The sequence below is a fragment of the Ictalurus furcatus genome, chromosome 11 (genome assembly GCF_023375685.1).
Source record: "Ictalurus furcatus strain D&B chromosome 11, Billie_1.0, whole genome shotgun sequence".
Taxonomy (NCBI): domain Eukaryota; kingdom Metazoa; phylum Chordata; class Actinopteri; order Siluriformes; family Ictaluridae; genus Ictalurus; species Ictalurus furcatus.
The window spans coordinates 19,814,608-19,842,349 of record NC_071265.1 but is presented as its reverse complement, the minus strand read 5'-3'; the positions used below and the strand labels follow the sequence as shown (position 1 = coordinate 19,842,349).

At 38.7% G+C, this 27,742-nt stretch overlaps 1 protein-coding gene across 1 annotated transcript; it reads left to right on the top strand.

The window, feature by feature from the left end:
• The first annotated feature begins 306 nt into the window (after window positions 1-306).
• Window positions 307-27,742, top strand: LOC128614556 (zinc finger E-box-binding homeobox 2-like). The gene is made up of 8 exons (XM_053635958.1): window positions 307-882; window positions 17,451-17,684; window positions 19,572-19,769; window positions 21,692-21,906; window positions 22,021-22,129; window positions 23,012-24,360; window positions 24,949-25,132; window positions 27,168-27,742. The coding sequence occupies exons 1-8, from the start codon at window positions 624-626 to the stop codon at window positions 27,740-27,742; spliced, it is 3,123 nt and encodes a 1,040-aa protein (XP_053491933.1). The 5' UTR covers window positions 307-623.

Below are 27,742 nucleotides of genomic sequence, written 5' to 3'. Positions count from 1 at the left end.
ACTCCCACTATTTATCTATCTGTATATATATATATATATATATATATATATATATATATATATATATATATATATATATATATATATACACACACACAGAGAGAGACACCCCTAAAATCTAAACTCCCACTCTCTATCTATCTATCTATCTATCTATCTGTAAATATATATATATATATATATATATATATATATATATATATATATATATATATATATATATATATATTCAGAGAGAGAGAGAGAGACCCCTAGAATCTAAACTCCTACTCTCTATCTATCTCTCTATCTATAGTGGGATATATATCAAGGGTGCGTTCTCTCCATTCACTATGTGTGTTTCACCTGGAAAAGTTAATAGTGCACCTTAACGTTTATTTAAGGTACATCGTTTAACCCCTAATGTACTTTTTATTATTATTATTTTTATTTATTTTTTTATATATTTTTTTTTACACTAAAAGCTACAGCATTAAAGATGCATCTTCCCAGGTAAAACATAGGCTACTCACTGACGGTGATGCCCGCCTATAGCAGCCAAGGAAATGTGCAATTATTTCTGAAAGTGTAGCTACATATTCATATTAAATCAGATATTTGTTTTCCAGGCAAATGGATTAAATATGCGTAACGGGAGGTTTACGGGGACAGGGTTCACACTCGGGATAAAAACCTCTGGCCATGCCGGGTCAGGTCCTGCCTCTGATGACATCACTGGCGCTGGTGCGCGCGAGCAGGACGTCAGCGAGGCAGGGAGCGCGGGCCACACGGAGCACTGCTCTGTCACTCAGCCCATAACTCACTCAGGCAGCTACAGAGGAGCTATGGCCGAGGAGAGCCGCGGAAAACGAAGGAAACAGGCGAACCCGCGACGCAACCGAGGTATGATGAAACAAACATGGATCTGTCTCTCTCTATATATTGATCTATTTGTTTGACATGCACTCTGCAGTTGAGCATGAAGTTAGTGCAGCTGCAGGCTCTACCCACAAGTTGTAAGACGCAGGCTAGGCGGTTAATGAGTAAGTGCATGTGTGTTAGTGTGTTTCAATCACTCTTAGCATGAAAGCTACAGTATGTATACCTTTATCTGGATTTAAACCTCTCAGATAAACAGTTTGAGCAGCGCGCGCACGAGCAGCGCGCGCACACACAGCAAACAGCCAAGAAGATGATGCTTTTCTCTCTCTTTATCTTATCAAGATGCTTTTCTTTCTCTTATCACCACCACATTCTCCTTCAGCATCACTAAACTGTACTTTATAATTTGGTGCTATTCGGAATAGCACCAAGAATAGCACCTTCACTCCCTCAAGAAAGTGGAATAAACAGATATCTGCACAAATGCATAACTATCTCCAGATCACAAATAAGAATGTAAGCAATTCTTATTCGTTAAACATGCGATTTTCCAAATTTCATGTTTCTTTTCCCATAATCTTGCATATTTTACTACTTAAAATATTTACTAACATCTAGACTTACTAAATATGTTTAATAATATTCCACTATAGCCTATACAATTACAAAGATTATAAATATCCCAAAAAAGAACATATTCCAAAAAGATTTAATTGTTTATTTTTTTTTTAGGAATATTTTAAATGCAAAAACAAAATAAGAGTCAGTTAGGTGTACATGGCTGCTGCAGAGATTTAATTAGATACTTTTGAGCATGTTGATAAGCATTATCTCTTATGTTCGTAAATGTTTGTATTTATTTTACAGATACTTTTGGCCTGTAATTTATGTGTATTTATATTCTTACATCTATAGAGTTGCCAAGGAGAGCACAAGCAACATTTTTGTTTTCTCCCAGAAATGATTTCAAAATATCATATGCGAAGAAAACATCTTATCTGCTTACCAGGTCTTCAGTAAACAGATTTTGAAATGACATGCCATTATACTTCACGTACACATCAGATTTAGACATGACAGCATGGCAGCCGTGCTTTTGTTCTACGACATATTAAACGCTTGCATTATACTTTTTTGGAAGCAGTGGTGTCTGCTTCAAAAAATCAAGTCAAAAAATATATATCATATCATTATTTTAGTTCATTTGGACCCATAAGATAATTCGTTTGTTTGTCTCCATTAGATCTTTTTTTTTTTTTTAATCAAAGCATAAGTGTTTTCAGCAGGAGAATCCATGCAGTTACTGGTATATTATTATTTTGTTTTAGGCTGACTTTAAAATAAAAAAAAGAAAAAGAAAATGTCCATTCACAATTATTCTACAGTGGGGGAAATAAGCATTGAACGCGTCAACTTTTTTTCAGGAAATATATTTCCAATAAGGCTGTTCACATGAAATTTTCACCAGACATCAGTATTAACTCAATTAACTGAAATCTGCAAATATAAAGAATTCACAACATTAAAGTCCATAAATGAAGTTATGTGTAATAAAGAGGAAGACACAGGAAAAAAGTATTCATGTGTGATTTTGAAGCCAATTCTTCTAAACACATTGTCTTTAAATCTTGTTCAACTGGATTCGAGTCAGGTGATTGACTGGGCCATTCTAACACCTTGATTTTTTTTCTCTGAAACCAACTGAGAGTTTCCTTTGCTGTATGTTTTGGACCGTTGTCCTGCTGAAAGGTCCACCCATGCCTCATCTTCATCATCCTGGTGGATGGCAGCAGATTCTTCTCAAGAATATCTCGGTAAAGAGCTCCATTCATCGTTCCTTCAATTATATGAAGTCTGCCAGTACCATGCGATGAAAAACAGCCCCACACCATGATGCTTCCAGCTCCAAACTTCACTGTTGGTATAGTGTTTTAAGGATGATGTGCAGTGCCATTTCTTCTCCAAACATGGTGTGTAGTATGACAGCCAAAAAGTTTAATTTTGCTCTCGTCTGACCAGACTACACTCTCCCAGTATTTCATAGGCTTGTCCACATGTGTTGTAGCAAACTGTAAACCTTTTCTTTAGTGACGGAGTCTTGCGGGATGAGCGTGAGCAGTGGAGTGCCTATTGTTTTCTCTGTGATGGTACCTGCTGCCTCCAAGTGTTTCTGGAGTTCTTTCCGAGTGGTACTTGGCTCTTGGGCTACTCTTCTGATTATTATTCTGACTCCCTGGTCAGAAATCTTGTGAGGAGCTCCTGTGCGTGGCCGGTTGATGACGGAGTGATGTTGCTTCCACTTGCAGATAATGGCCCCAGTGGTGCTTACTGGAAGATTCAGAAGTTTTGAAATAAGCCTGTATCCGATTCCATCAATATGTTTTGCAACAATAAGGTTGCGAAGGTCTTGGGAGAGCTCGTGGCTTTTATCCATCATGAAATGTTTCTTGTATGACACCTTGGTAACGAAAAGCCTTTTTATAGACCATCAATTTACTAACCCTATTCATATTAATTTGTACAGATAGGGGGTATAACTACTTACGGATTTCAGCTGGTTCCTTGCCTTACCTTACCTTGGAGAACTGCTTTTTCTTACCATATTCAATACTTTTTTCCTGGTTCATACTACTTTATTACACATAACTTTATTTATAGACTTTAATGTTGTGAATTCTTTATATTTCCAGATTTCTTGAGTTAATACTGACGTCTGGTGAAAATTTCATGTGAATAACCTCATTGGAAATATATTTACTGAAAAAAAATGTTGATGCGTTCAATACTCATTTCCCCCACTGTATCTTTTATGCTCAAGAAAGACAATCAGCAGATGATGCTTTCATTATTTGATTTCTGTATGGCTTTTAATCGTAATGATAGGACATATCAAGCCACCATAAAACATTAAAAGTTTTATTTATTTCATTTCATCATAAAAACATAAAACATTATACGTTCGATGTATGTTGTGATCTCAGCGCTACATGATGCACAAATGGCCGATGCTTTATGAAAATGTTTGTATGGTTTAGGCAGTTGAGTGCCTTTATAGATGTTTTATCTGACTACTAGAGGTAACAAAGAAAACCTATCAGATATGACCTTCCAGCGCTTTCTATGTAGGACAAATATTCATTCATTACATGTGACTTTACTGCCAATCATATGGATAATGTGAGTGATATTGTCACATGTTTGCGGATTTAAAAATTCTTTCAGTAGTTGGAAAGAAAGGTGCTTGGCATGGTAAAGTACATGTGTCTAAGTGTGTGTGTGTGTGTGTGTGTGTGTGTGTGTGTGCGTGCATGCGTGCGTGTGTATGAGATTGACATTCCTCATTAGTATGCATCTTGAATTGGCAGCTCTGTCAACCTCAATCCCCAGTTGTAAGTCCTTTAGATACTACCATCTACTGTGTCATCTCACACATACAGACAGACATACAGACAGACAGACAGACAGACAAGCAGACACACACAGACACACACACAGCAGAAGAAGTGGGCAGTGAGAGGCAACTTTTTTTCTTCACAAGTTATGCAGTTCCTCTATTAGGTGATAATGTTCCTACATCGTGTAGTTGTTATAGCTCAACTGTCAGCCACACACTCGTGATGGCAGCGTGTTTCTCAGAAGTGTCAACTGGCTTTTCGTGGCTTAAATGGTCAGCTTACAGGAACCCACAACAAAGGTGACAGCTTTCGGTGTAAATTAGGGAGTGTGTGTCTTCATCACTTTTTGCATCTTGATGGTGTCTTACTTGCATTCTGGTTTCATGGCAAGCAGCATTAGCCATTTACAGTACCTATGTGAATCACACATTTGAGTTAGCATGTCGTCTCCGATGTCTTTTCGACATCCGTCTTCGCTTCTGTCCTCTGGGATATGAGCATATGTAGGACAGATGAGAGTAATCTGTGGTGAGAGAAAACACACAGCCAAGCCGATTAGAGATTCTGGGCGAGTTCCTTGGAATGCTGTTTGCTCATGGCTTGTTTCATGGGAAAAGTGACAACAACTTTATTCTTAACAATTAACACACCACGATAAAGAAGGAGAGAGAGAGAAAAAAAACAACCATGATGCACAATGTTTAGAAATGAATATGGTCACCTGGTAGTCATTTTCTTTATTGCACCAAGGTTCAGACAATGAGACTTGTGACCAAAGCATGTTGAGACTATGGATCAAATTATCTTTTTATTCTTTGTCTTTGGTCCAAACAGCACCTTCAGCTGAAAAAGTTTCAGAACTTCCCTACGGACATTACACACACATTCTGATCCAATCATAGAATTACAGTCGGCAATACGGCGCACGTGTGCCTTCATATGCGAGGACACAAAATGAAAAAAGGAATTAAAGAGCCTTCAACAGATCAAGGCCAAGACTCTTTTAGTATTTGTATAAAAGGGAATTATAAAATCGAGGGTCCTAGTCCTCATCTGCGATCAGATCGTGTTAAATAGTGCTGAGTGACTTTGTAGTTCAGTCAATGTAAACTGCAATGCACTGCCTCATTCGATTAAAACTTGCCACTCTGAATTTCCCACTACGGACTAGTTAAAACCAGAGAAAACACCTCCTCAACTTGGAATTCCTACCTTCTTGCTCGGGAGGGTGTCCTCGATCTCGAGTTCACCGTGAGATATCACATCAACATGGCTGCTCAGACCATCAATAGTAAAGGACGTGCAAGTTCTGTACTTTTAAATGAGGTTATAATATAATTCTAATCAATCAACATGTATTAGTTGGTTAGACACATCTATCAATCTGACTGTTTTGTTTTGTTTTTTTCTTGTTTTTTGAGAAAGGAAATACAGTAAATCATGAGCTACACGAGGTGAGTAGTATGTACACAAGGTGAACATCTCAAGGTCGAAAATGGTGTACTTCTGACTTCTCTCTTCAGAGTTAAGTCAAACGCAGCGTAATATAGACCTGATAGACAAGCTATCTGACATGAAGGATGACATCAAAAACATCATCATGCAATTTAAACAAACGTTCAGCTATTTAAACATATGACATAGTAAGTAAGATATTTCGATGCTTCGGACTACAGAGAGTATGTCACACAGGTTCCTGGGTTTGTTTGTTTTTTTTTGTTTAAGATTAGATCTTTCCCTTAGGAGAGGAATTTCTTCTTATTGTAAAGTTCTTATAGTGATTTTAGTTATGCTGAAGAAGAGCACACGATAGAGACTACTTTGGATACTTAATATGCCTCTTGTCTCTGGCCGTCCTGGTCTCTGACCTGTTTTTGGAGCGGAGCTAGAATTCTATTCTGCGGTTGCAGCTCATTTCCTTTCCCCTTGACCCTCCTCATTTGTCCCCTCTCTTCAACTTTTCCAATTGCCTCCCTTTCCATGCTTTTTTTTTTTTCAAGTGCCAATTTATTTAAACTCTTTCCCATTTTTCCTGATTCTCCTTCATTGATTTCCAAAGCACTCTCTTTTTGTAGGCAGCTGGGGTCCAGCTGTGTGTTTTCTGTTGCGAGTGTGTGTGTGAGTGTGTGTGGGTCTCTGGCGCAGGCTCGTCACAGTGGGCAGTGCACAAAAGGGGGGGGGTTACAGAAAAACTGTAAGTGGGAGTCACTTGTCATTTTGGACCACAGAGCAAAACTGGGCAAGAAATCAGAGAGATTCAGAGAGAGAGAAAACAAGAAAGAGAGAGAGAGAGAGAGACTGTGTGGAGTCCAGGCTCCAAGGTTTATTAGCGCTGCTGCCTATATGACAGGGCCAAGGCGTCAGCCTCAGCAGGAAAGAGGGATTCAGAGAGACAGGGACAAATAATCAGCATATGGAGACAGTGAAAAAGGAAGTGCATGTGTGTGGTATGTGAGAAAAGAATGATAGAGATAGTGGAGCTGTAGGAAATCGAGCTGATAATACTAATGTATGTAGTTCTTGGAGTCGAGATAGAGATAGCGCATCCAGTCCAAAAAAGAACTCATTTTAACATTGTGTAGACTTCAATATTTTGTGTACTAGGTGTGTATCAGAATTCAACACACTACTCAAAATATAGCATCATTTCACATTCTGACACTCTGTGTGTGTGTGCGAGTGTGTGCGTGTGTGTGTGTGCATGTGTTAAAACAGTTGTCCTGGGCAATGTGCGAAGTAAAGGTGTGACTGCGTGTGACTGTAATCACCTCATGTTTGGGAATTTAAACTACCACAGCTGGGCGAGTGATGAATCAACATTGAGCCAGCTAAGCTATTTGTTGAGCTGAACCTTTTGTTTACTCGTGAGGGGCTGGGAGGCTTGCTGGGTGTGCACACGCTCGGGGTGGTGTTTGTGTGTGATGCGTGCTGTGTTGTGATGGACCGCTGGTGTCTGTTACATGTCGTAGTGAGGATAATTGCACTCTTTCTAGCACACACTTGAAAACACAAATAAACACACACACACTCTGTACACACTAACCTTAACCTCAAACCCCAAATAATTATTTTTTTTTCTCTTTGGAGGGTGGGGGGCATGTTGCTTTGTAGGGACCATCCAAATATGCTCAGGCCAAAATTCTTGTGTATTTTTGTCATAGTGGGCACATTTGGTCCCCACAAAACACACAAACACAGATTTGAGGTGAATGATGGCCTTGAGCATTGAGAGAGAGAGAGAGAGAGTTACTCCCTTTCCCTCCTGTTCCCAGTACCTGCAGGAAACAGGTACAACCTAACCACCCTACACCTGCTGCACTGCACTCTCACTCGCCACTAAACTCAGCTTCATCCTGCAACTTTCACCACTGTAGGCCTATAGAAAAACTTTGAGCACATACGCTAAGGGTTGCACAATGATCCAGCTGCAATAAGGGTTTTGTTTTTTTTTTCTAAAGAAGAATGCAATTTCCAAAAACACAGACCCCTGACCTGGCTATGTGCAGTTTTTAATATTGGGGTTTACATGGGATGCAACAGATGAGGATTTTAAACCAGGCAATCTAATCTAAGGGTTGTATATGAAGGAAGCAAAGCAAAGGTATGAGTAGAAAGTGTAAGGCATCAATAACTCTGTAATATTAGATTCTGTAATGCATGTATGATATCATGACGGGCGTGGATAAATTTAGTCGCATCACCAACACACTTGTAACTGTATGAGCATTATGGGGCGGTGATGTCTTAGCGGTTAAGGCTCTGGGTTACTGATTGGAAGGTTGGGGGTTCAAGCCCCAGCGCTGCCAAACTGCCACTGTTGGGCCCTTGAGTAAGGCCCTTAACCCTCTCTGTTCCAAGGGAGCTGTATCATGGCTGACCCTGCACTCTGACCCCCCTTTTCTTAGCATAACTACATGCTGGGTTATGCTAAGAAAAGAATTTCACTGTGCTGTAATGGTTATGTGACCAATAAAGACTCATTATAGATATTTACATTTCATTACATTTATTCAATTGGAAGATATTTTCTGTTCAAAGCCATTTACAATGTAGACAACACAAATCAAGCATACAGCTAAGCAGGACGGGATGGTTACAGGACGACCATCAGTTCTCTAAAGGGGTGTGAATACATATTGGCAGATTAAGCCAATATGCCATTTGTTAGTCATGTGCTAAAGTATAAAAGTCATATTAAGCTCATGCAGTGTTGTAGGTGTTTTGACCAAATCCGTTGAGCATTACGAACTATATAGTGTTACTATGGAAACCAATAATGTAATGTCATTGTATCATTTCGATCATTTCCCACCACGGAACAAATCAGATATTCTATAAGTGCAAAGTAACTTTGTCCTCTATATAATTCGGTTGCGCCACTACTGAAAATAATCTAGGCACATGACCGGTCTTCTTGCACCCCTGAAATTTTAGCTCACCTTTTCAATAACCGTAACCAGTGAGCGATTACAGGCCTCGAAATTCTCTTCAAAGCAACACAAGCAACCTCACGTTGAAGACCGGATCAGCGGCACACAGAAGGGTATAGACGGTGCTAATAAAGTCCAAGTGAATGACAGGAAAAGATGAGGGCTCTTACATAGAGATTCTGCCACTGTCGAGGAAATGGGGCTCTATAGTTCAGAAATATTTGGAGTCTATGGGATAGAGAATAGATGAGAGAAAGAGAGCGAGAGAGAGGAAGAGATAGAGAGGTGGAGAAAGATAAAGAGGGAGGAAAAGCAAGAGGAAGAGGGGAGAGAGAGCACATTCATAATGACCTTCTGGGTTGAGTATTGCCTCATGTACAGGATATAGATCATTTAATATAGCAAGCAGAGGTGTGAATGAGGCCTCACTGATACTGCAAGAGGACATACACATATCACACTATCATACACACACTCACACTTGCACACACATACACACACACAGGAACACACACACAAAATGCAATAATAGGAAGAGACAAGGAGATGAAGCACAAGGCATTTGAGAGAGAGAGAGAGAGAGGAGGGAGGGGGTCTCCCAAGCCCCATACTGTCGCCATCACCCCCCTCCCAGAGTCCCACTGACGCCACACACTGCTCCTTTTCCCCCAAAACCACATCACACACACACACACACACACACACACACACACACACTCTCTTACTTCAAATACGCTACAGCCCACCAGCCTTCTGCTTTAACTTACAGAACTTAAGTCCCAGTCATATGCATCTCTCTCTTTCCTTCTCTCTCTCTCTCTTTCTCTCTCTCTCTCTCTCTCACCACACACACACACAGATCTTCAAACTTCCAGTCTGCCTTTTTAAACTTCTTAATTTTTCCTCTCTCTGATTTTTTTTAAATTCTGTTGCTTATTTTCACACACACACATGCATGCCCACACACACCCACACACACACACGCTCTTCCTTACTTGTTTTGCTGCATTTGCACTTTTTGTGACTTTAATTGGAGTGATTTTTAAAGACATGGTTTAGGTTCCCATGCATGCCAGCACAATCATACATAAACACACACACACACACACTCACACACATACACACACAGAGAGAGAGAGAGAGAGAGAGAGAGAGAGAGAATACATTATTTCTATTGTGTAAACGTTGGCATAAGTATGCATGGCTTTTTCTGTTTTATTAACTTAAATAACCATTACTACTGAAACTGGTGTATAATACTAAAGCCAAAGCAGCTGATTTGCTGACATGTATTTCCTAATCATGTCACAAGGTGGCGCTGAGAAATGCCTGTTGATAACTCTATGATTTCAAAGCCAGGCGCACTAGATACTGTAGCATGTGTAAGGCTTTGTTTTGTTTTGTTTTGTTTTGTTTTGTTTTGGTCAATAAATTGTACTATTAAATGATTGGTTTGTAATTGAAGCAGCGGGGCTCAGCCCTGCTTATCTGAGACACATCAGGACTGTGTAAAGAAGCTGAAAACTTTGGTGAGTTGACACAGAAATGCCACTTGAGTCCATAAAAAGAAGAAACACTCCTACTGCCATGGATACCAGGCATATTTGAGAAACCCAAAAACTAATTTCTCAGCAAGTGCAAGTCAAGTCGAACTAACGAACTTGCACATTATATAGCTTTTAAGCTCAAAGAGGCACTTTTATTTCGGACCCTCTATTAAAACTTCAAAACTTTTCGTGTGTGTGTGTGTGTGCTCTGAGCTCTGAGAATGTTTTAATAATCACGAACCACGAATGCGTGGTTTGTGCAAATGCACAAAATAACGAACCACATCAGATAGCTTAGAAGAGGTCGCAAACATTTTCTTATGTTGGGAGGGGAAGAAAAAGAAAGACGAAGAAAACAAATTTCAGGGGGGAAGGGTTGGAATTTATAGTGCGGTGCAAGTGAGAGGAAAGAGACGGATACAGAGAGAGAGAGAGAATGGGAACGAGTGAAATCTGGAGCAGGAGAGTAATAAAAAGGAGTTGCTTGGATTCATGGAGTTGGTGAATGTGTGGGATTATACACTTTCTACATACTAACACGAAACCACATCTACACATCCACACGCACACACACACACACACAACCAAAGTGAGATTTACACCTAGCTTTAATGATACGTGGTCAGAAATAGGTCATTGTGGCCAGTAACACCTTCATTTTACACAGCAAAAAGTAGCCAGCAAATAGATGTCTTTTCACACAACCACTGAGGGGATGTTAAAACGAACGTATAGTTTTCTCTAGAGAACACACACACACACACACACATAATAATGTGCATGGCACAGGTACGTGCATGCTGCATCTAATCTCATTCTGTAGCCAAGAATAGTATCAGATGCATGCATTTCCACAAGCGTTGTACACAGGTACACTGTCACCATTTTCACTCCTTTACTCTCTCATGCATTCTCTGTATCTCTCTATCTAGCTTTCTCTCTTGTATCAGATGAAAATAATTTCCGCTGAACTTCACACAGGTTAACCATCTCTTGTCTCTCTGACACTTTTTTTTTTTTTTTAAATAAGTTCTCATGTATGTGTATTAGTTTGTGTCTGATGAAACAGCATGCTGTTTGAATGAGCGTACAATTTGACGTTTTGTAGGAATTTGTTCCTATTTTGTGCGCGAGGTTGACGTGTAAAACTGTTATTAGTAGCGTTATTAGCCTATTAGTTAGTACGTGGCTGAAGACATCAGCTGTTGTTGGATGGAGAAGCTCGACAGGGTTTGAAAGATAAGGTGCTGGTGTGGGTGCAGTCATGTAAAAGGCTTTGTCACACTGCTATTGGAGCTCAGCACAGGGAATTTCCCCATGCACCTCACTCCTGTGCTGCTTGAATATTTGCTCGAGAATGATCTGAGTCAAGGGTCTCTCACTGTGTCACACACTCACTCACACAACTACGGATCGCTCTCTCCATGTGAGCGCTTTCTCCCCCGTTCTGTCCTTCTCAGAAATCGTGTCGTCTTCCAGTCTTTTTCGCAAGCTTAGTTGATTAGTGGTGCGTTTTGTGGAACAGAGGGTTCAGAGGGGCGAACCCTGTTATGCATCGATACACAAGTCACTAGCGAGCGCTCTCCTGTCACAGCAGGATAATCAGTTCAAACTGTCTAAAGTGGCTGACAAGCAGCACATTCACACGTTTTGAGATCAGGCCTTTGATTCAGATCATTAGGTTTTAATTCAGGCTATGTCTGATTATCTGCGAGACACTCGATCTATGATCTGTGACATATCAGTGACTTGGGGTGCATAATGTTACTGTTTTTAATTTAAATGAGTACCAGTGCTCTGTTGATCACTACCCACCACTAGCAACATTGAAAAGAGTTTCAACAGAATGGATGAAGTCATCTTGAATCCAGTGTTAATAAAACGAACAGTAGTGACGTTGATCTGATTTCAAATCTACATTTACATTTACATTTATTCATTCAGCAGACGCTTTTATCCAAAGCGACTTACAAATGAGGAAATGCAAGCAAAACGATATATCAAGCAGAGAACAATACAAGTAGTGCTACCATACAAGATCTTTAATTGAGTTCCAGAAGAACATGCACACACACACCCTTGCGAACGCATGGAATGAAATAGCTGTAGGATGATACCAATTATTTTCATACTTAATAGGTTTATGAGTGTACTGCAATCACAAGAGGGTCTTTTACCCACTGGAAGGGATTTCTGGTTGTAATAAGTTCTGGATTAGTACATAGTAAACCGAAGAACTGTGTGACACTTGTATACGTTCTAGTGCAGTGGGTACGAGAGTCCATGCATACCAAATTAATTATGAGACTGAAGTAAGGATGAGCATGTGTGGGTGGATTGATTATGAGTGTTCATGCAAATTGCAAACAAGCCTAGCCATAATTTGTTTCAACGTGTTTTTAAAAAAATATATTTTCATGAGAAAAAAAAAAAAAAGCAAGATAGTTTTTTTATCAATAAATAACGATTGAAATGTCTTTTAAGGTCCTTTTCCCTTCACACACACAAAACACATCTTAGAACATGGCTGTGTCCACACAAACACTCACTCATAAGCTTTAAATGCAGATTTATCTCTGTATATAAACACGATATCCACATTTAATACTCTGAATCTGCTTAAAGAGTCACAATGATAAAAAGCACAAAAAGAAAAACTACAACTACACTGATGTAAGTGTTTGTTCTGAGAAATAGCTGTTACATTCAGTTAGTGTGAAGAGATAGACCCAACAAACAAGCATCGCTCAAGATTCTAGCCAGTTGTTATTTAAGGTGCCGAATGTACTGCATGCAAACTCACACATACCTAAACCTTAACCCCTTTTTAAGAGCACATAATGTCACACGCACTATTCAGTGTCACCCACTACATAGCATGACACACTTTGAAAGTAGTCAATGTGGCAGCTCAATTTGAGCTGAGGAAGCAGATTTTCTCTTTTTAAAAACAACAACACCAACAGTGCAACACACATGCTAGAAGTCCAGCTTTACTTTTGCATTTTGTTTGCTTTTTGTTTTTTAATCTAATCTTATCAGCGTGTGGTATATTTGCGTACCGGCCGTCTGAGAATGACTAAGACATGAGTAAGATTTTGATGTGTTTATATGTGTCTATGCATATGGGTGCATGTGCGTGTGCGTGTGTTTGTGTGTGTGTGTGTGCATCTGAGAGATAGTATGTAGGAGAGCTGTAAGGAGTGTTGTATCTGTGATGTGGTGTGTGTGTGTGTGTGTGTGTGACTCATTGTCAGAGTTTGAAAATAGCGGCATCTGATAATTTCTCAAGCGTTTTTCATGTTTTAAGGAATGTAGAGGTTAAATGGTTGGGTTTGTTGTTTTTTTTGCTGTTTAGTCTGGAATAAAATCTTCACAGTGGATTTATACATGAACGGCCGTTACCTCACCTAGAGAAGGTAAAACAAACTTTGATCTGCATTTGTACTCTGATCTGTTCAGACTGACTGAGTGATGATCAGTAGTGAAGTACAGTCTGGATTACCAGTGATATTCTAAAGTTTCATCTTTAAAAAATAATTAAAAAAAAAAAAAAAAAGTAGCGCTAAATACTCATGAAAAGCTTCAGTATAGCCTGAGAAATGAACTTCTACATCTTAAAATGGATTAGTCTGAAGCGAAGTCTTCATGTGGCTTCTACTGTACTGATAAATCTCTGACGTGTGTGTACCGCAAGATGCAGTAAAATCATTTGGATTCATTTTCATGGGTTTCTATACCTCTTTGCACTATTCAAACAGCACTGTTTTTTTTGAAATATAATTTCGATTGAGTTGTCATTCTCACATAGTGGCCACAGGCTTTGTGTGCAAAAACGAAAGCTGAGAAACACCTACATACCTTATAACACAATGGTATTGGATTTTCATGACTGTTTGATGTTACGATAGAATTTCATGGATCGATTTTTGTTCTTGTGTATTGTAACAACTGTACTGATGATATATAAAAGTACATATATAACGACAATGAAACTAAGGTAATGCCTGAAACTGCTACTTTTTTCTTTTTCTTTTTCAGTCTGTGGTAGCAATATGACTTGAAGCAGGATCGAATACAGACTTATTTACTGCTTTTTTTAAATTAAACTCCTGTCAAATGAAGGTCTCTTTTTCAGCATATATCTTACAAAAGCGATTCCACTCTTTTCTGCCGTGCCATTACCAGAGCAGATTGTAAAGAAGGTCCTAACAAGCTTTTTCGCAGTCCTTCTTGTTATATTATGTTCCTACATTATCTTCTGTCCTGCAATCATGTCAAACTGTTCAAACATATCTATCATGTTGAATATATTTGTAAATTCACTTTGTATCACAAACAGTTTATCAAATCAGTTTATAAAATCTCACTTTCCAAGCCATTATGGATTTTATTTATTTTGAGTTGTAAAATTAATCTAAATTCAAAGTCAAAGCTAAGTTGGCTTTTTTTTTTAGTACACAATTTTATTTTATTTTTTTGGTAATGCTTACATGGAAACACATGGAGAGTAATAATACAACAGACATTCAAACTTTGTAGTATTAGACATTTTAAAATACATTACGCATTCAAAATATAAATCCTGTGGGTGTTTGTTTAGATTGTATACATGAAGAAAAATGGGTTATTAATTTAAACACTGCACAATAAGACTGAAAATAAATAGCAGACGAACAAGAAACTATATCTTTCAAAGCTAAACCAATCGGTCGGCTGGTTCTGGGATAGCGCTGTGGGTGAGAACTGACGCTGTTCATAACTTGTGCTGTGCCTGGAGGGAAACTGTACCAGTATTGGTGGCACAGTTGTAGAACTGTAAACACACATTATTTAATGTTTAAAAACGATTTTAAAAAATATGAAATTGTGAACTTTATAGGAGTGCGTCTGCTGCAAACCCTCCATTTTGGTTTTGCTGTGTCTTATCAGTGTCCACAAAAATGACATCATCAAAAATCATGACCTACTTGGTCATCTTAATCATTGGTCTGTGCCAGCGAGAGTACCACAGCAACAGTATATGATTTATTAAAAAAAACACTGACCATGCCCGTGGATATATGAGCACATGCGTGTATGAAGATTCGTTTAAGTTTAACAGTTGGATTATGGCTTCACTATTCTGCACAGTCATAACATGAAAGGTCACGTTGTGCACAGTGAGTGTGTGTGTGTGGGTGTGTGTGTGTGTGTGTGTGTGTGTGTGCACGCAGACATAAGGCCTTGTCCAAACCCCAGGCTCGTTAGGAGGTGGGGTCATTATTGTGTAACTGCTCTGTACAGTCATAACAGAAAAGATCAAATTGTACACTGTGTACGCGTGGGTGTGTGTGTGTGTGTGTGTGTGTGTGTGTGTGTGTGTGTGTGTGTGTGTGTGTGTGTCTGTGTGTGTCACCTGGTCACAAGTGTGTATTACTCATGGATGAGCAACACTGGAACTTTACCTGCCATCTCACTCACACACTCACTCACACACGCACACACACACACACACACACACACAGTCAGCACTGCATTGTTATTTCCATCACAGTCGAACTGAAACTGCTGCTTCCTGCCACATGATGCCAACAGGTTCATACTAAAACTTATTAGACAGAAAGGAGTGAATTCAGATGTACACACACACACACACACACCCACACACACACACACACACACAAAATCTTAGATAAAACAATTATCATAATTAATCCCAACCAAATTACATTCCTGACTTTTTTACCTATATGCATTTTCCTATTAGTTTCTCATGAGTAGTTATTGGGGTGTTAGTCTATTGTGGCTAAACTAATTGTACAACAATTTATAATATTAATTATGATTATTATTATTATTGTGAGTTATGGATCGAAATAAGTATAGAGACCATGGAAAAATATGACGTGTATACATCTTGTCTTGTTCATATGTTTGTAATTTCTATTTATTGTCTTTTATTGGTATAAACTCCTATTTGATTGCTAACATTTTACATTTATTTTAAATTACACACACACACACACACACACACACACACACACACATTATATATATATATATATATATATATATATATATATATATTATATATATATATATAAATAAAACTTTTAATTTTTATTTATTTATTTTCTTTTAGGCATTTGAGCTTTCAGTTTTCATTATGACTTGAAATGCAGAGCAAAAGTCATATCTAAACTAATGGTAGGCCAGAGAGATAAGGCTGCTGTTTTTTTTTTTGTTTTTTTTTGTAAACATGCTGGATCATCAGTCTCATTTTCGGAAAGTCAGTGCCAGCTGATACAGTATTAAGTGTCTCCCACAGATACTTCATGATACGTAGACATCTCACTAAACATTATTTCACTGAAGCGAGCTCAACTGAAAATAAAAATAAAATCTTTTAAAATATTAGATATTATTATTATCTATCTGCTGACATTTTCCTCCAAATTTCCTATAACATACTCCTTAAAATAGCAAAATGTCCTTTCAATTATAATCATAAAAATAAAATATCCTTTAAAAAGTCCATCTTTTCCATTTTCAATTGTTCTTTAATCCTTTGTAGCACCTGAAAAACAATTACGATAAGGCACGATTGTGGGCGCCAAGTTTCTACAGTATATAAACATGCCATAACCACAACTCCTTCCAGTGAATTTCCTCTTCCTCATTTCTGATTTATTCCTAAGTAAGTAGCAATTTTTTTGTTTACTGGGGTTGCATAAAACATTTTATTCATTTAAAAAATGAATGAAAATGAAATTGCAAAAGGATTCTTTATCATCATTTTTAATTATTTAATCATTTTAATAGTACCTTTAATTTAAAAAAAATCATTTGTACACCCTTTCCACTCTGTTTCATTCCGCTGAATATATTTGTCCCTTAAAGATATTAAAATTTACCTCAAAATCATTCACAGACACTAAACTATTCCCCATGCCTCACACGCTTAGTAGCCACAAATCAATATAAACAATTAGGCTCTACATTAACAAAATGCTTATTGGTTAACAATAAATACAAAAAGACTAGCCCTAAATAAAAAATGAGTTTCACAGACACTTCACTGCAGTATTATATTTATCGGGTATAGCTGTATCACTTTCTGTATTTAAGCACAGTTATGCGTTTCTCATTATACATATTTCAACATATCACAAAGAACATAATCATATTACCCTCGAATTCTTATTCTCTCTCTCTCTCTCTCTCTCTCTATACAGAGTGCTCTCTGGGCTCTGAGGGAGAGGATGAGGGTTGTGCATGGGGGACGGATGTGCAGGATGAAAGAATTGAACAAGATAAGATGAGTCTGACAGCCAGCGAGGGCACAGAGGCTGGAAGTCCTGCTCGCTCCACCCGCGCCCACAGTCTGAGCCCCTCGCTGGAACACTGGGACGAGACTGAGAACACGACCGTCCCGAGTACCACGGGAGAGCAAGAGAACCGTGCATACAGTAAGTAGATATAATTACATGACCAGATGTGTTCAGAGATGAAAACTCCTTACCCCTGTCAGTTCTTTACAAAATCAACAGGCAGTGGACCAGGTTTAGAAAATGAGCTCGAAACGTTCTTTAAAAAGCGCTTAAAATGTCAAATGACAAACAGGCCTCGGCCTTATAGAGAACGTACATGCGAATCGAACAGACTTTAGTCTAAAACATCTGCCAGTAATAAAAAGAGAACAGAGACTTTTCAAATTCAGCAGTCCAGTGCGTATCCAACTGAAATTTACACTGGCTGATTTAACATTTATTAACATGATAACCATCTGGTTTTTTTTTTTGGATATACACTTATAGCTACCTAGTGTGTTTAGTAATGATGTTTTACGCATGATTACAATCATTGCAATAACTGTGACTCCAAACCAGTTGCCTGACTTCAGCAATTTCCAACACCTACGAGATATTAGAGATGATAAATAACCGAGCGGAAAATGAAACTTCTTGCTAGCATTTAGATAAGAATCAAAGGTTATTTTCAATAAGCCGTCACATCATGCATGACAAAGGGCTTTCGTGTCAAACAAGATGACATTCCCATACTAAAGTCAAAAGTAAGTAAGTACAGCTTTCCTTTTATATTCGTAGGGATAAAGAAAACTTATACAGCTCATCTATAGAAAGTCATTGCATACTCATTTTTCGTGAAGAAAGAAGAGTCCATACAGCAGTTAGGTGCTCTGCCTCTTCTCTGGCCACAGTAGAGAAAGCTGGAAATATGATGCCAACATCTGTAAACATTTGAATAATCCTCCTCAAAGTCACAGCGCAGTGCTGGCATTTGTCCTGTCTTTTCTTTTTATATTATTATTTGATAGTTTTTTTTGGCTCTCTGGTCTCTTATTGGTCTCGTGGGAGAATCTCAGAAACATTTTCCATATTTCAGCTCTCATCATGCCCATTACAGAGCCCTTTAAATTCCCACGACAAGCCTTTTCTTTCTTTCTTTTTTTTTTTTAAAAAAGTTTTCTTAAACAAAGAGTAGGAAAGTATACCCCAATTATCTTTTCTTTTTTTTTTTCTTTTCCCTGTGGTGTCCAATATAGTGCTTCTCAAATCTAATCCAGTAAGATGGAGTGCTCTGTTTTCTCTTCAACTTCAACTTGACTCCACTTATCCCTTGATTTCAACATACATTTCTCATTTCATGAGTTCGTGTTCACACTTTTTCTCCACGTAGGCTTGTGTGTGCATTATGTGATTATGTGGAGAAACATGTGAAGGTGCCTTTCATCGTGTTATCGTCTGGATTTACGCTTGTGAATTCGAGTGAACGCGTGTGACATCGTGTGAATGATACGTGAGAAAAGCATGTCCTACATGTGAATGGAAATGAATCGTGTGGAAAAACGTGGAAAAGATGACAAAAGAAAGAAAGAAAGAAAGAAAATGTGTGGGGAAAATAACGTGACGTTGTGTACGTAAAAAAAAAAAAAGCATATGAAATTCACATTTTTTTATTTACATGTGATGTACTGTACTCTATGTGCATGTTTTGTAAGGGTTATTATAACCGTCATAGGCTAAAAAAGAAACATATAAAATATGTCTTTAATATTGGGGTGAAGCTGAGAAAAAGTATGAACTCATTAAATTAGACACCACAAGACAAACAAATGCATGTGTGCAAATATCCGATTTTTTACTGAAGCTGTATAGCTCAGGCGGCCAGTACTGTATAACCACAAGGTTTGGGTTATTATTACAACATGGACAGTGGAAGCTTGTTGAGAATGAGCAAAAAAAACCCAACCTTTTTTCCTAAAGTAATTATGACATTAGACAGCAAGGCCAATGTTGATCTAACATCAGCACACACTGCCTCTGCTCCCTCAGCACAGAACGATGCCCGTGTAATGGAGGACTGGACTCGGTATGACTTCCTCATGGAGCTGAGAAAAGTGTCCCAGCTTCCTGACTCACGACACAGCCAGCAACACAACGGCTCCATCGCTTCCTACCACACACCTGGTGTGCAGGATGATACACCATCCACCTTGTCACCAGGCGTTCTGGAGTCACCTGAGGGAAAAGGTACATCATTCTAAGGCTGATTTGGAAAGGGTTTTCTGTGTTTGGAACCAGAATTCGAAAACGTTTACACCCAAAAATCCCAATTATAGTGAATTTTCTTTGCTCGGATGTTTCAGGAAGATTCAAATGCGTCACAGGGCAAACAGTTTACTGCTGCACCATTCAGGAACATGCTTATTTATATTGAAACAACTTTTCTCTATATTGTTCACTGGTATGTTTTTTAAGATCTTCTGATAGGTTTCTTTTGTATGTCCCTCGATCCCATTTAAGGGGACAGAGCTTTTTCAGTTGCCGCTCAACTCAATTCAATTGGCACTGGATATCCACCCTTGCACCTTGTGTTATCATTTTTAAAAAGAGGCTGAAAGCATTTTTCTTCTCCCGGGCATTTTAATCTAATTTTTACTATTGTCTATTGTCTGTGTCTATTTGGTTTTCTTCTGTTTTCTATTGAACTTTTTCTTACTCTGTTCAGCACTTTGGTCAGCTTTGTTGTGTTTAAATGTGCTATATAAATCAAATTTACTTACTTACTTACTTACTTACTTACTCATACTTTCTTCTTTTCCAAACACAGTTTTAAATAAATTACCTTTTTACAGACTTAAAGACTTTTCATGCCCATATTTCTACCTTTAAAAATAAATGAATACTTATCATTGAGTGTACTTCAAGTATACTTAAACAATGCTAGCATATCAAAGTACACTAGAATTCTTTTTAAATATACATGAACATGACAGCATACCTCAAGTAAATTGTACATCTCTCAAAGTGTACATTAGTCTATTTGTGTTAAGCTGGATAAAGTTGAATGGACATCATTATCTTGGTACATCTGAGCACAATGTATGAGATCTGAAATTCAATATGAGATTACTGGGGGCTTTATACTGTGGGGGAAAAATGGAGACACGGGAGTTAAGAGTCTCTATTTCCTTTCAATCCTGTTTAGGAGTACTGATAGACATGATAACATTTCTTTTCAGAATTTACTTATAGGAACTGTGGGTAAAATTAGGTTATGGTGAGAACTGTTGATTTACCAGACACTTTGTTGGGTAGATATATCATATGTAGTGTATCTCCTCAGGGTTTCTTTCCCCTGCTCAGCCTGACTGTTCTCCAGCTATTAATAAATTGTATAAATTGTGATTTCTAGTTGTTTAGTCCGATCTCACAGACGTTTAGCTAGGCCAAATGTGACTAAATACAGTTAGTGTGAAAAGGTCAGGTCAAATTAGGACAGCTCGGCAGCTTGCAAGAATCAAAGGTCGTGAAGTGGGGGAGGGGTGGATCAAGCTAATAAGAAAATTGTTGGTCCGATGGAAACAATACGAGAAAAAGTAATTAATACCTATGAATTACTATTATATATATATATATATATATATATATATATATATATATATATATATATAAATTATTTTAGTAAAACATAAAAAAAGTTATAATAAAGTTATTATTCTTTAAAAAAGTTATATAATGGTATTTCATAAAATTAGTATACAGTTACAGATGATGTGATAAGGAAAATGATGAAGAAAAGGATCAGATGCTGTAAAGAAAAGTGGTTGTGCCATGACACAGCTAACAAGTTAATGTTTTGTGGAGATGCTGCTTTTATGTTAAGTGATTAATTTGTAATTCATATATTTTTGCCTGAAATTTTTTGAAGAAAAAATAAAAAACTAGTCTCGGTGGCTAGAATTAATACCAAGCCATGGTTGTCACAATGAAATGCTTAAAAAAAGTTATTTAAATGTTTTTTGGGTTTTTTTGATTAAATTATAAGTATCAGGACCTTTTCTGCCTAGCAGAATAGTATGTTTTTACAAATGAAAAAATATCAGCAATAATCCAGATAACTAAAAATAACCTTTACCTTTGGTAACCAGTGTTCTCTTCCTGATTAACAGACGCAGACCCTGGGAGCCCTAATCCTACAGGGACAGAAATGCAGGTGTGTCCATTTTGCCAGCGGTCATATCAGCAGGGCACCTATCTCAGAGAACACATGAAGTTGTGCCAGAGGGAGGGAGGGCACAGTGTGTGTCCACTGTGTGGCTACAGCACTCCGTACAGGGCACAGATGGAGCGGCACATGGCACTACACACCCAGGTTAAAGAGAAGGTGGGAGCTCATGCTGCGATACATGACTTCAACAGACTACAGAAATACTGTAAAAGATGATCACACTGGACAGTTCGATTTTACATGACTTTCTGATGCGCGTGTGTGTTACAGAATTCTGTCTCTGACACCAACACGGAAAACCGGAAGTTTAAGTGTACACAGTGTGGAAAAGCCTTTAAATACAAGCATCATCTTAAGGAGCATCTACGCATTCATAGTGGTAAGAAAAATGTGTTTTTTAATTAGCATAATCATTAAAAAAATTAAAAAATTAAAAAGAAGTTTTCATGCAAATACACACAGAATGTTGTTACATTACATAGTGAAACTGTGACTAGTTACTCTGTAGCTTTAAAAAATATTCTTAGTAAGATTAGTAAGATTACTGAGATTACTAATACAAGTAAGATTTTTGCTAATAAATTCACGGTATGATTTGTATAATTAAATGAATAGGTATAGCATGCTCATGCATTTCAGTTGGATTCCAGATGGCAGTAGAAGTTGTGGTGGTATTAAGATTGTATCATTTAATTATTTACAACTCTGATCAACTAACTGTGCCATATAAATAGCGTTTCTGTAGAGACACTAGTTTATGTTGAGACAGAACCCATAGAAACATGACCTTTCCACTGAATATGATTAAAATAATATGCTTGTAGTAGGGAAACATTCACATTTCACAGTTCACCTTATAGCACAAGATCTAGCCTTACACCTCCCATACTTCATCTGCTGTCACTTTGATATCTCTGTGCTCAGAGTGTATCTAGCTGACTAATAGTTTTCTCACCGTAACCAATAAAATGTGGCTAAAATATGACTAAAAGACATGTTCGTTTGATGTCTGGAGTGGTTAAATAAGGAAGAATCATAATGATGATTTGACCTTTTATGAACATCATTACAGCACAATGCAAAACAATGTTATTTGGTGCAACTATATCAAAATCAGCTTTGAAGCAGCATTTGGAATTGCCATAAAATATTTCAAGGTGGGTTCAAATCTGAAATCCCCAACCCACCTTCAGCTACACCTCTGGTGGTGAGTCACAGACGTGCAGAAAAATCTGTAGTAAATATTGTTTTGTCATTTTAGGTGAGAAGCCCTACGAGTGCTCCAACTGTAAGAAACGTTTCAGTCACTCAGGCTCCTACAGCTCACACCTGAGCAGCAAAAAGTGTCTCAGTGGGGGCGGATCAGGGAACGGCACATATTTCAATGGCCACTCTCACCCTGCCTACCTCTTCCCCTCCCCGACGTCACCCCCTGTAGTTGGAAGCAGGAATGGTAACAGAGGGAAGAGCTCTCCATGTGTTCCACTGAGTCATGGCTTCACAGAACAACTAGCCAATCAGGGACAGGAATCTAGTTCTTCTGCACTCCGAACTCCGGATCTAAGCAGACCGTGGGATTCTGTTGCAGCCATGAGGATGGGGGTGTTTAAAGGGACTACACTTTTGCCCTTGCTACACTCTGGTGGCAAGTTTGAACAGCTCCTGCAGGAAATGCTCCGAAAGGAAGTGGAGAAGGATGAGCAGTTAGGAAGCAGGCAGGACAAGGGCGAAGAAGACAAGACAGAAAGAAGAGAGGGGAAAAGTGATGTGCCTGTCGGTGCAGTATCATGTCAGCGGTGCTTCCAGCTGTTTCCAAATGAAGTTGTTCTAAAGCAGCATGAGAGATATCTATGCAAGGGAAAAGATGAGCAGGATGCTGTACAGATGCACTGCATCAAAGACGGGTCACCGCTTAACTTCTCCCGTGTCTCCCACAACCTTTACGACACACAGAAAACTCCGTCCACACCTAATGGAATGAGCAGAGAGCTCTCTTCTCCACAGCAGGCATCCTGGCATTCGCTTCCACAGCAGCTCCTTGTGCCAATGCCATCACCTTTGCACTTCCGCTCTGATCCGGCACATGCCTACTGGACAAACAGAAAGACAGACAGCCCTGGAAACTCCAGCATCATGAGCCCCACTTCGCCCTCGCTACAGGAACACCGACGTCCAGGCTTCAGCTCTCCATCAATCACATCACCATGCCAGCCTCTTCAACACAGACCTTCACCCAGATCAGAGAGTTCTCAGAGCGAACCCTTAGACCTTTCCATTCCCAAAGCATGTAAAGGCTCGGAGCCTGGCTCGGACTGCAACGGCAGCTCACCACAGACAGACCACAGGGATGTGGAGCATATGACCAGAAGGTTAAGCCCACTATCCCATCACGAAGTAGGCGGGGCCTATAGACCTTTATTTGGAAGTGCAGTTTTCAGCAGCTACCCCTTTTTTAATCCCATCATGTCAAGTGGTCTCGCAGCAATGGGGCATAATGGCCTGACATCACTTCCTCTAACACCACCAGCACCCAGCCCTGGGTTCCTCTATATGATGGAAGCAGAGTCTGAGACCATGCTGAAAAGAATGCATCAGGAGATAAACCTCATGGTGAGAACACATGTTGAATCAGCAACCCAATCTGACCTCAAACATCATGTGGCCACTAATAATATTTCCTTCTTTGATTATCTGCCACAAAGGAAAAGAACAAAAACTATCATGTATATTTTTAATGATATTTGCTGAAACATTCTAATTAAACCCATATTAAAACCTGTACCGAAACCCACCCACAGCCCCTTCCTCAGTTTTTAACAATATAAGCAATTTGTACTTTCATTTCAACTCAGGGGCTCTTATTCAGGTGTACATCATAAGTTAAGAACTATCTTTAGTGCCACATAAACAATCATAACACGTCTCTTTGGCTCTTGTCGGTTGCTCTTGATGCATTTGTTTCCCCCATTTGTGCTGTAAACAAGTATATTACTCAGAGGGGAATTCCAGCCCCAACATGCATAAAGGGCAGAGAAAATGCAAGCCTGTTTACACACAGTTACAAATTTCACACTCATAAAATGACTTCACAAAAGATGCATAGTGTGCACTTTACAGCATATATTATTATTTATCCATGGGCTTCATATTCAATGCTGTCACAGACCCCAATTAATAAAATGAATGTCTGTCTTTAAGGGTGATTCCAGAAAACGAGGAAATCTGGACTACCTCACGCTGATGGAGGAAAGCCTGGACGGAGACCATATTCCAGGGAGAAAGAGACTCAGGAAGACAGAGGACGGATTATACGCCTGCGACATCTGTGACAAAAGCTTCCAGAAGAGCAGCTCTTTGCTGCGCCACAAATATGAACATACAGGTACCGACACCACGACTGTGAATATACTGTTGCACTGTACATCAGCAAAACCTGATTTAGCTTTGTGGTTTGATGTTTTTTCTAGGAAAGTTGATTGAATTGAATGGCAGCTAAGAAGAATTTACTCGTACCAGTCATAATTGTTATCTTTGTGTCATGATTATTGAAGACCTCGGCAGAAGCACTGTTCTAGAGGGACTGATATTGGTCAGGATGTTTACGACACAAAAAAACTTTCAAAAGTGAATAATCTGTAGGCCTATAAATTATATTTACAATACTTTTGATCATTTGTAATAATATAGTTTCTGTTACAGAGATTGGTACCTATTATTACATAAGGAATAATACAAAAAGGGTGTACTTTTATGGGAAAATAATTAATGACAGGGTGAGGTCACCCCAAAGAGATTATTTTCCAAAAACACTACAACCCCAATTAAATTTTTTAAAAATGTATTAACAACATGTCATGCATTGTATTGGTTTATATTAACATTAATGTTGTGGAATGCCCACAAAACAAGTTAGTTCCTATAACCAGTTTCCCCTCCTCCATTCTCTCTTTAAATTAAAAAAAATTGTCAAAACCCTCTGTCATTAAATATTTCTTGGGCCAGAAAACTTAACTGAAAATTTATATATATATATATATATATATATATATATATATATATATATATATATATATATATATATATATATATATACTTTATTTTTATATAGTGCCTTTAAAGCAGCTTCTCAAGGCACTTCACACAATAAGAAAATATCAAGAAAATTAAATAAATAAATAAAAAACACATAAAACAGACTTGAATACAAAATGGTTGAAGCCATTAAGAAAAAGCAAACCTAAAAAATTTGTTTTTAGGTTAGATTTAAAAATGCTTAAATTCTGTGCATCTCTAATATGAGCAGGGAGGGTCTAATATGTCTCTAATATGAGCAGGGAGGGTCTAATATGTCTCTAATATGAACAGGGAGGGTCTAATATGTCTCTAATATGAACAGGGAGGGTCTAATATGTCTCTAATATGAGCAGGGAGGGTCTAATATGTCTCTATTATGAGCAGGGTGGGTCTAATATGTCTCTAATATGAGCAGGGAGGGTCTAATATGTCTCTAATATGAGCAGGGAGTGAATTCCAGAGTCTAGGAGCATAGGACGAGAAAGCCCTGTCCCCTACAGATCGCAACCACGTCTGTGGGACAGCCAGTAAACCAGCTCGAGAGGAGCGCAAATGACGCTTGGGGGTATATAAAGTTAAAAGTGCAGACAGATACTGAGGGGCCAGACCATGCAGTGCCTTATGGGAGCTTAAGGATTTTAAAATCAACGTGAAACCTGACCAGGAGTCAGTGCAAGGACTTCAGTATTGGAGTGATGTGTTCATTTCTCCGGACACTAGTCAGGTTCCTAGCAGCAGAATTTTGCACACATTGCAATTTATTTAGTGTGGTTTTAGAAACCCCCGCAAGAAGTGCATTGCAGTAATCAATACGAGAAAATCCAAAAGTGATGATAAGCCTTTCAGTCACAGGAAAAGATAGCATAGGGCGAAGTCTAGTGATATTTCTGAGATGAAATTCTTGACAGTAGATTGTATGTGTGGGTCAAAAAAACAAACTCGAATCAAATATGACTCCTAGATAAAAAAAAAAAAAACAACTTACATAAACTTATCTCTGGAGACGCTTTCCAAAAATGACCCACTCCTCCTCAATCCCCCGACCCCCAAGACCCCCAAGCTTCACCATATCAACAATTACACCATTTTTTCTCTGTTTATGTGGAGAGTCTGCCATGCAAGTTCCTGTAAGTTAACTGTTACAATAGAAAGGAAAATATATTAAAAAGTGTGCATTCATATAAACCTGCCAGAGCCGTGCTGTTACAGAAAACACCCTCTGACCGTTTGAGATTTGAGAATTCAACAGCATCATGGTGTAAACTGGAATATATCACTAGTCTGTTTAATCGCAAAAATACAAGAACCATGTAACTAAATGTCTTTTCTTTCTGTCATTTTAGGAAAGCGGCCACATGAGTGCCAGATCTGTAAGAAAGCGTTTAAACACAAGCACCACCTGATTGAGCACAGCCGGCTTCACTCCGGAGAAAAGCCCTATCAGTGTGATAAATGTGGCAAGCGTTTCTCGCACTCAGGCTCCTACTCACAGCACATGAACCACCGCTATGCATTCTGTGGTCGAGACAATGACCCAGATGCCCAGGGAGAGGAGCCGGTTTTGGGGGACATGGCTCTCTACACACGCCCACACATCAAGCTTCATCCTGAGACAAGAGACAATCCGCTCACGCTGGAGGAAACAGCCACATTCCTTAGTGATTCCAGCCTGGACGGGGCTCCACTAGGATTCCGAGCAGAAGAGGAGGACGAGGAGGAAGAAGAAAACTCGCTTAGCAATCATGCACACAAGAGAAGGGTGGAGAGAAGAATGGAGATCGAGGACAGAAGTAGACACCAGGAACAGTCAAGTGGCGATAGTAAGAAGACAAATGAAAAGGTGGCTGAAGGACAGGACACAAAAAACAATCATCACAGTAGCAAGATCAAAGTGGAGCGTGATGAAGAAGAAACATGA

Coding starts and splice junctions, on each gene's coding strand:
- LOC128614556 (XM_053635958.1), top strand. CDS start 624: ATGCGTAACGGGAGGTTTACGGGGACAGGGTTCACACTCGGGATAAAA. Junction 17,685..19,571: donor GCAAGAGAACCGTGCATACA/GTAAGTAGATAT, acceptor CTGCTCCCTCAG/CACAGAACGATGCCCGTGTA. Junction 25,133..27,167: donor CCACAAATATGAACATACAG/GTACCGACACCA, acceptor CTGTCATTTTAG/GAAAGCGGCCACATGAGTGC.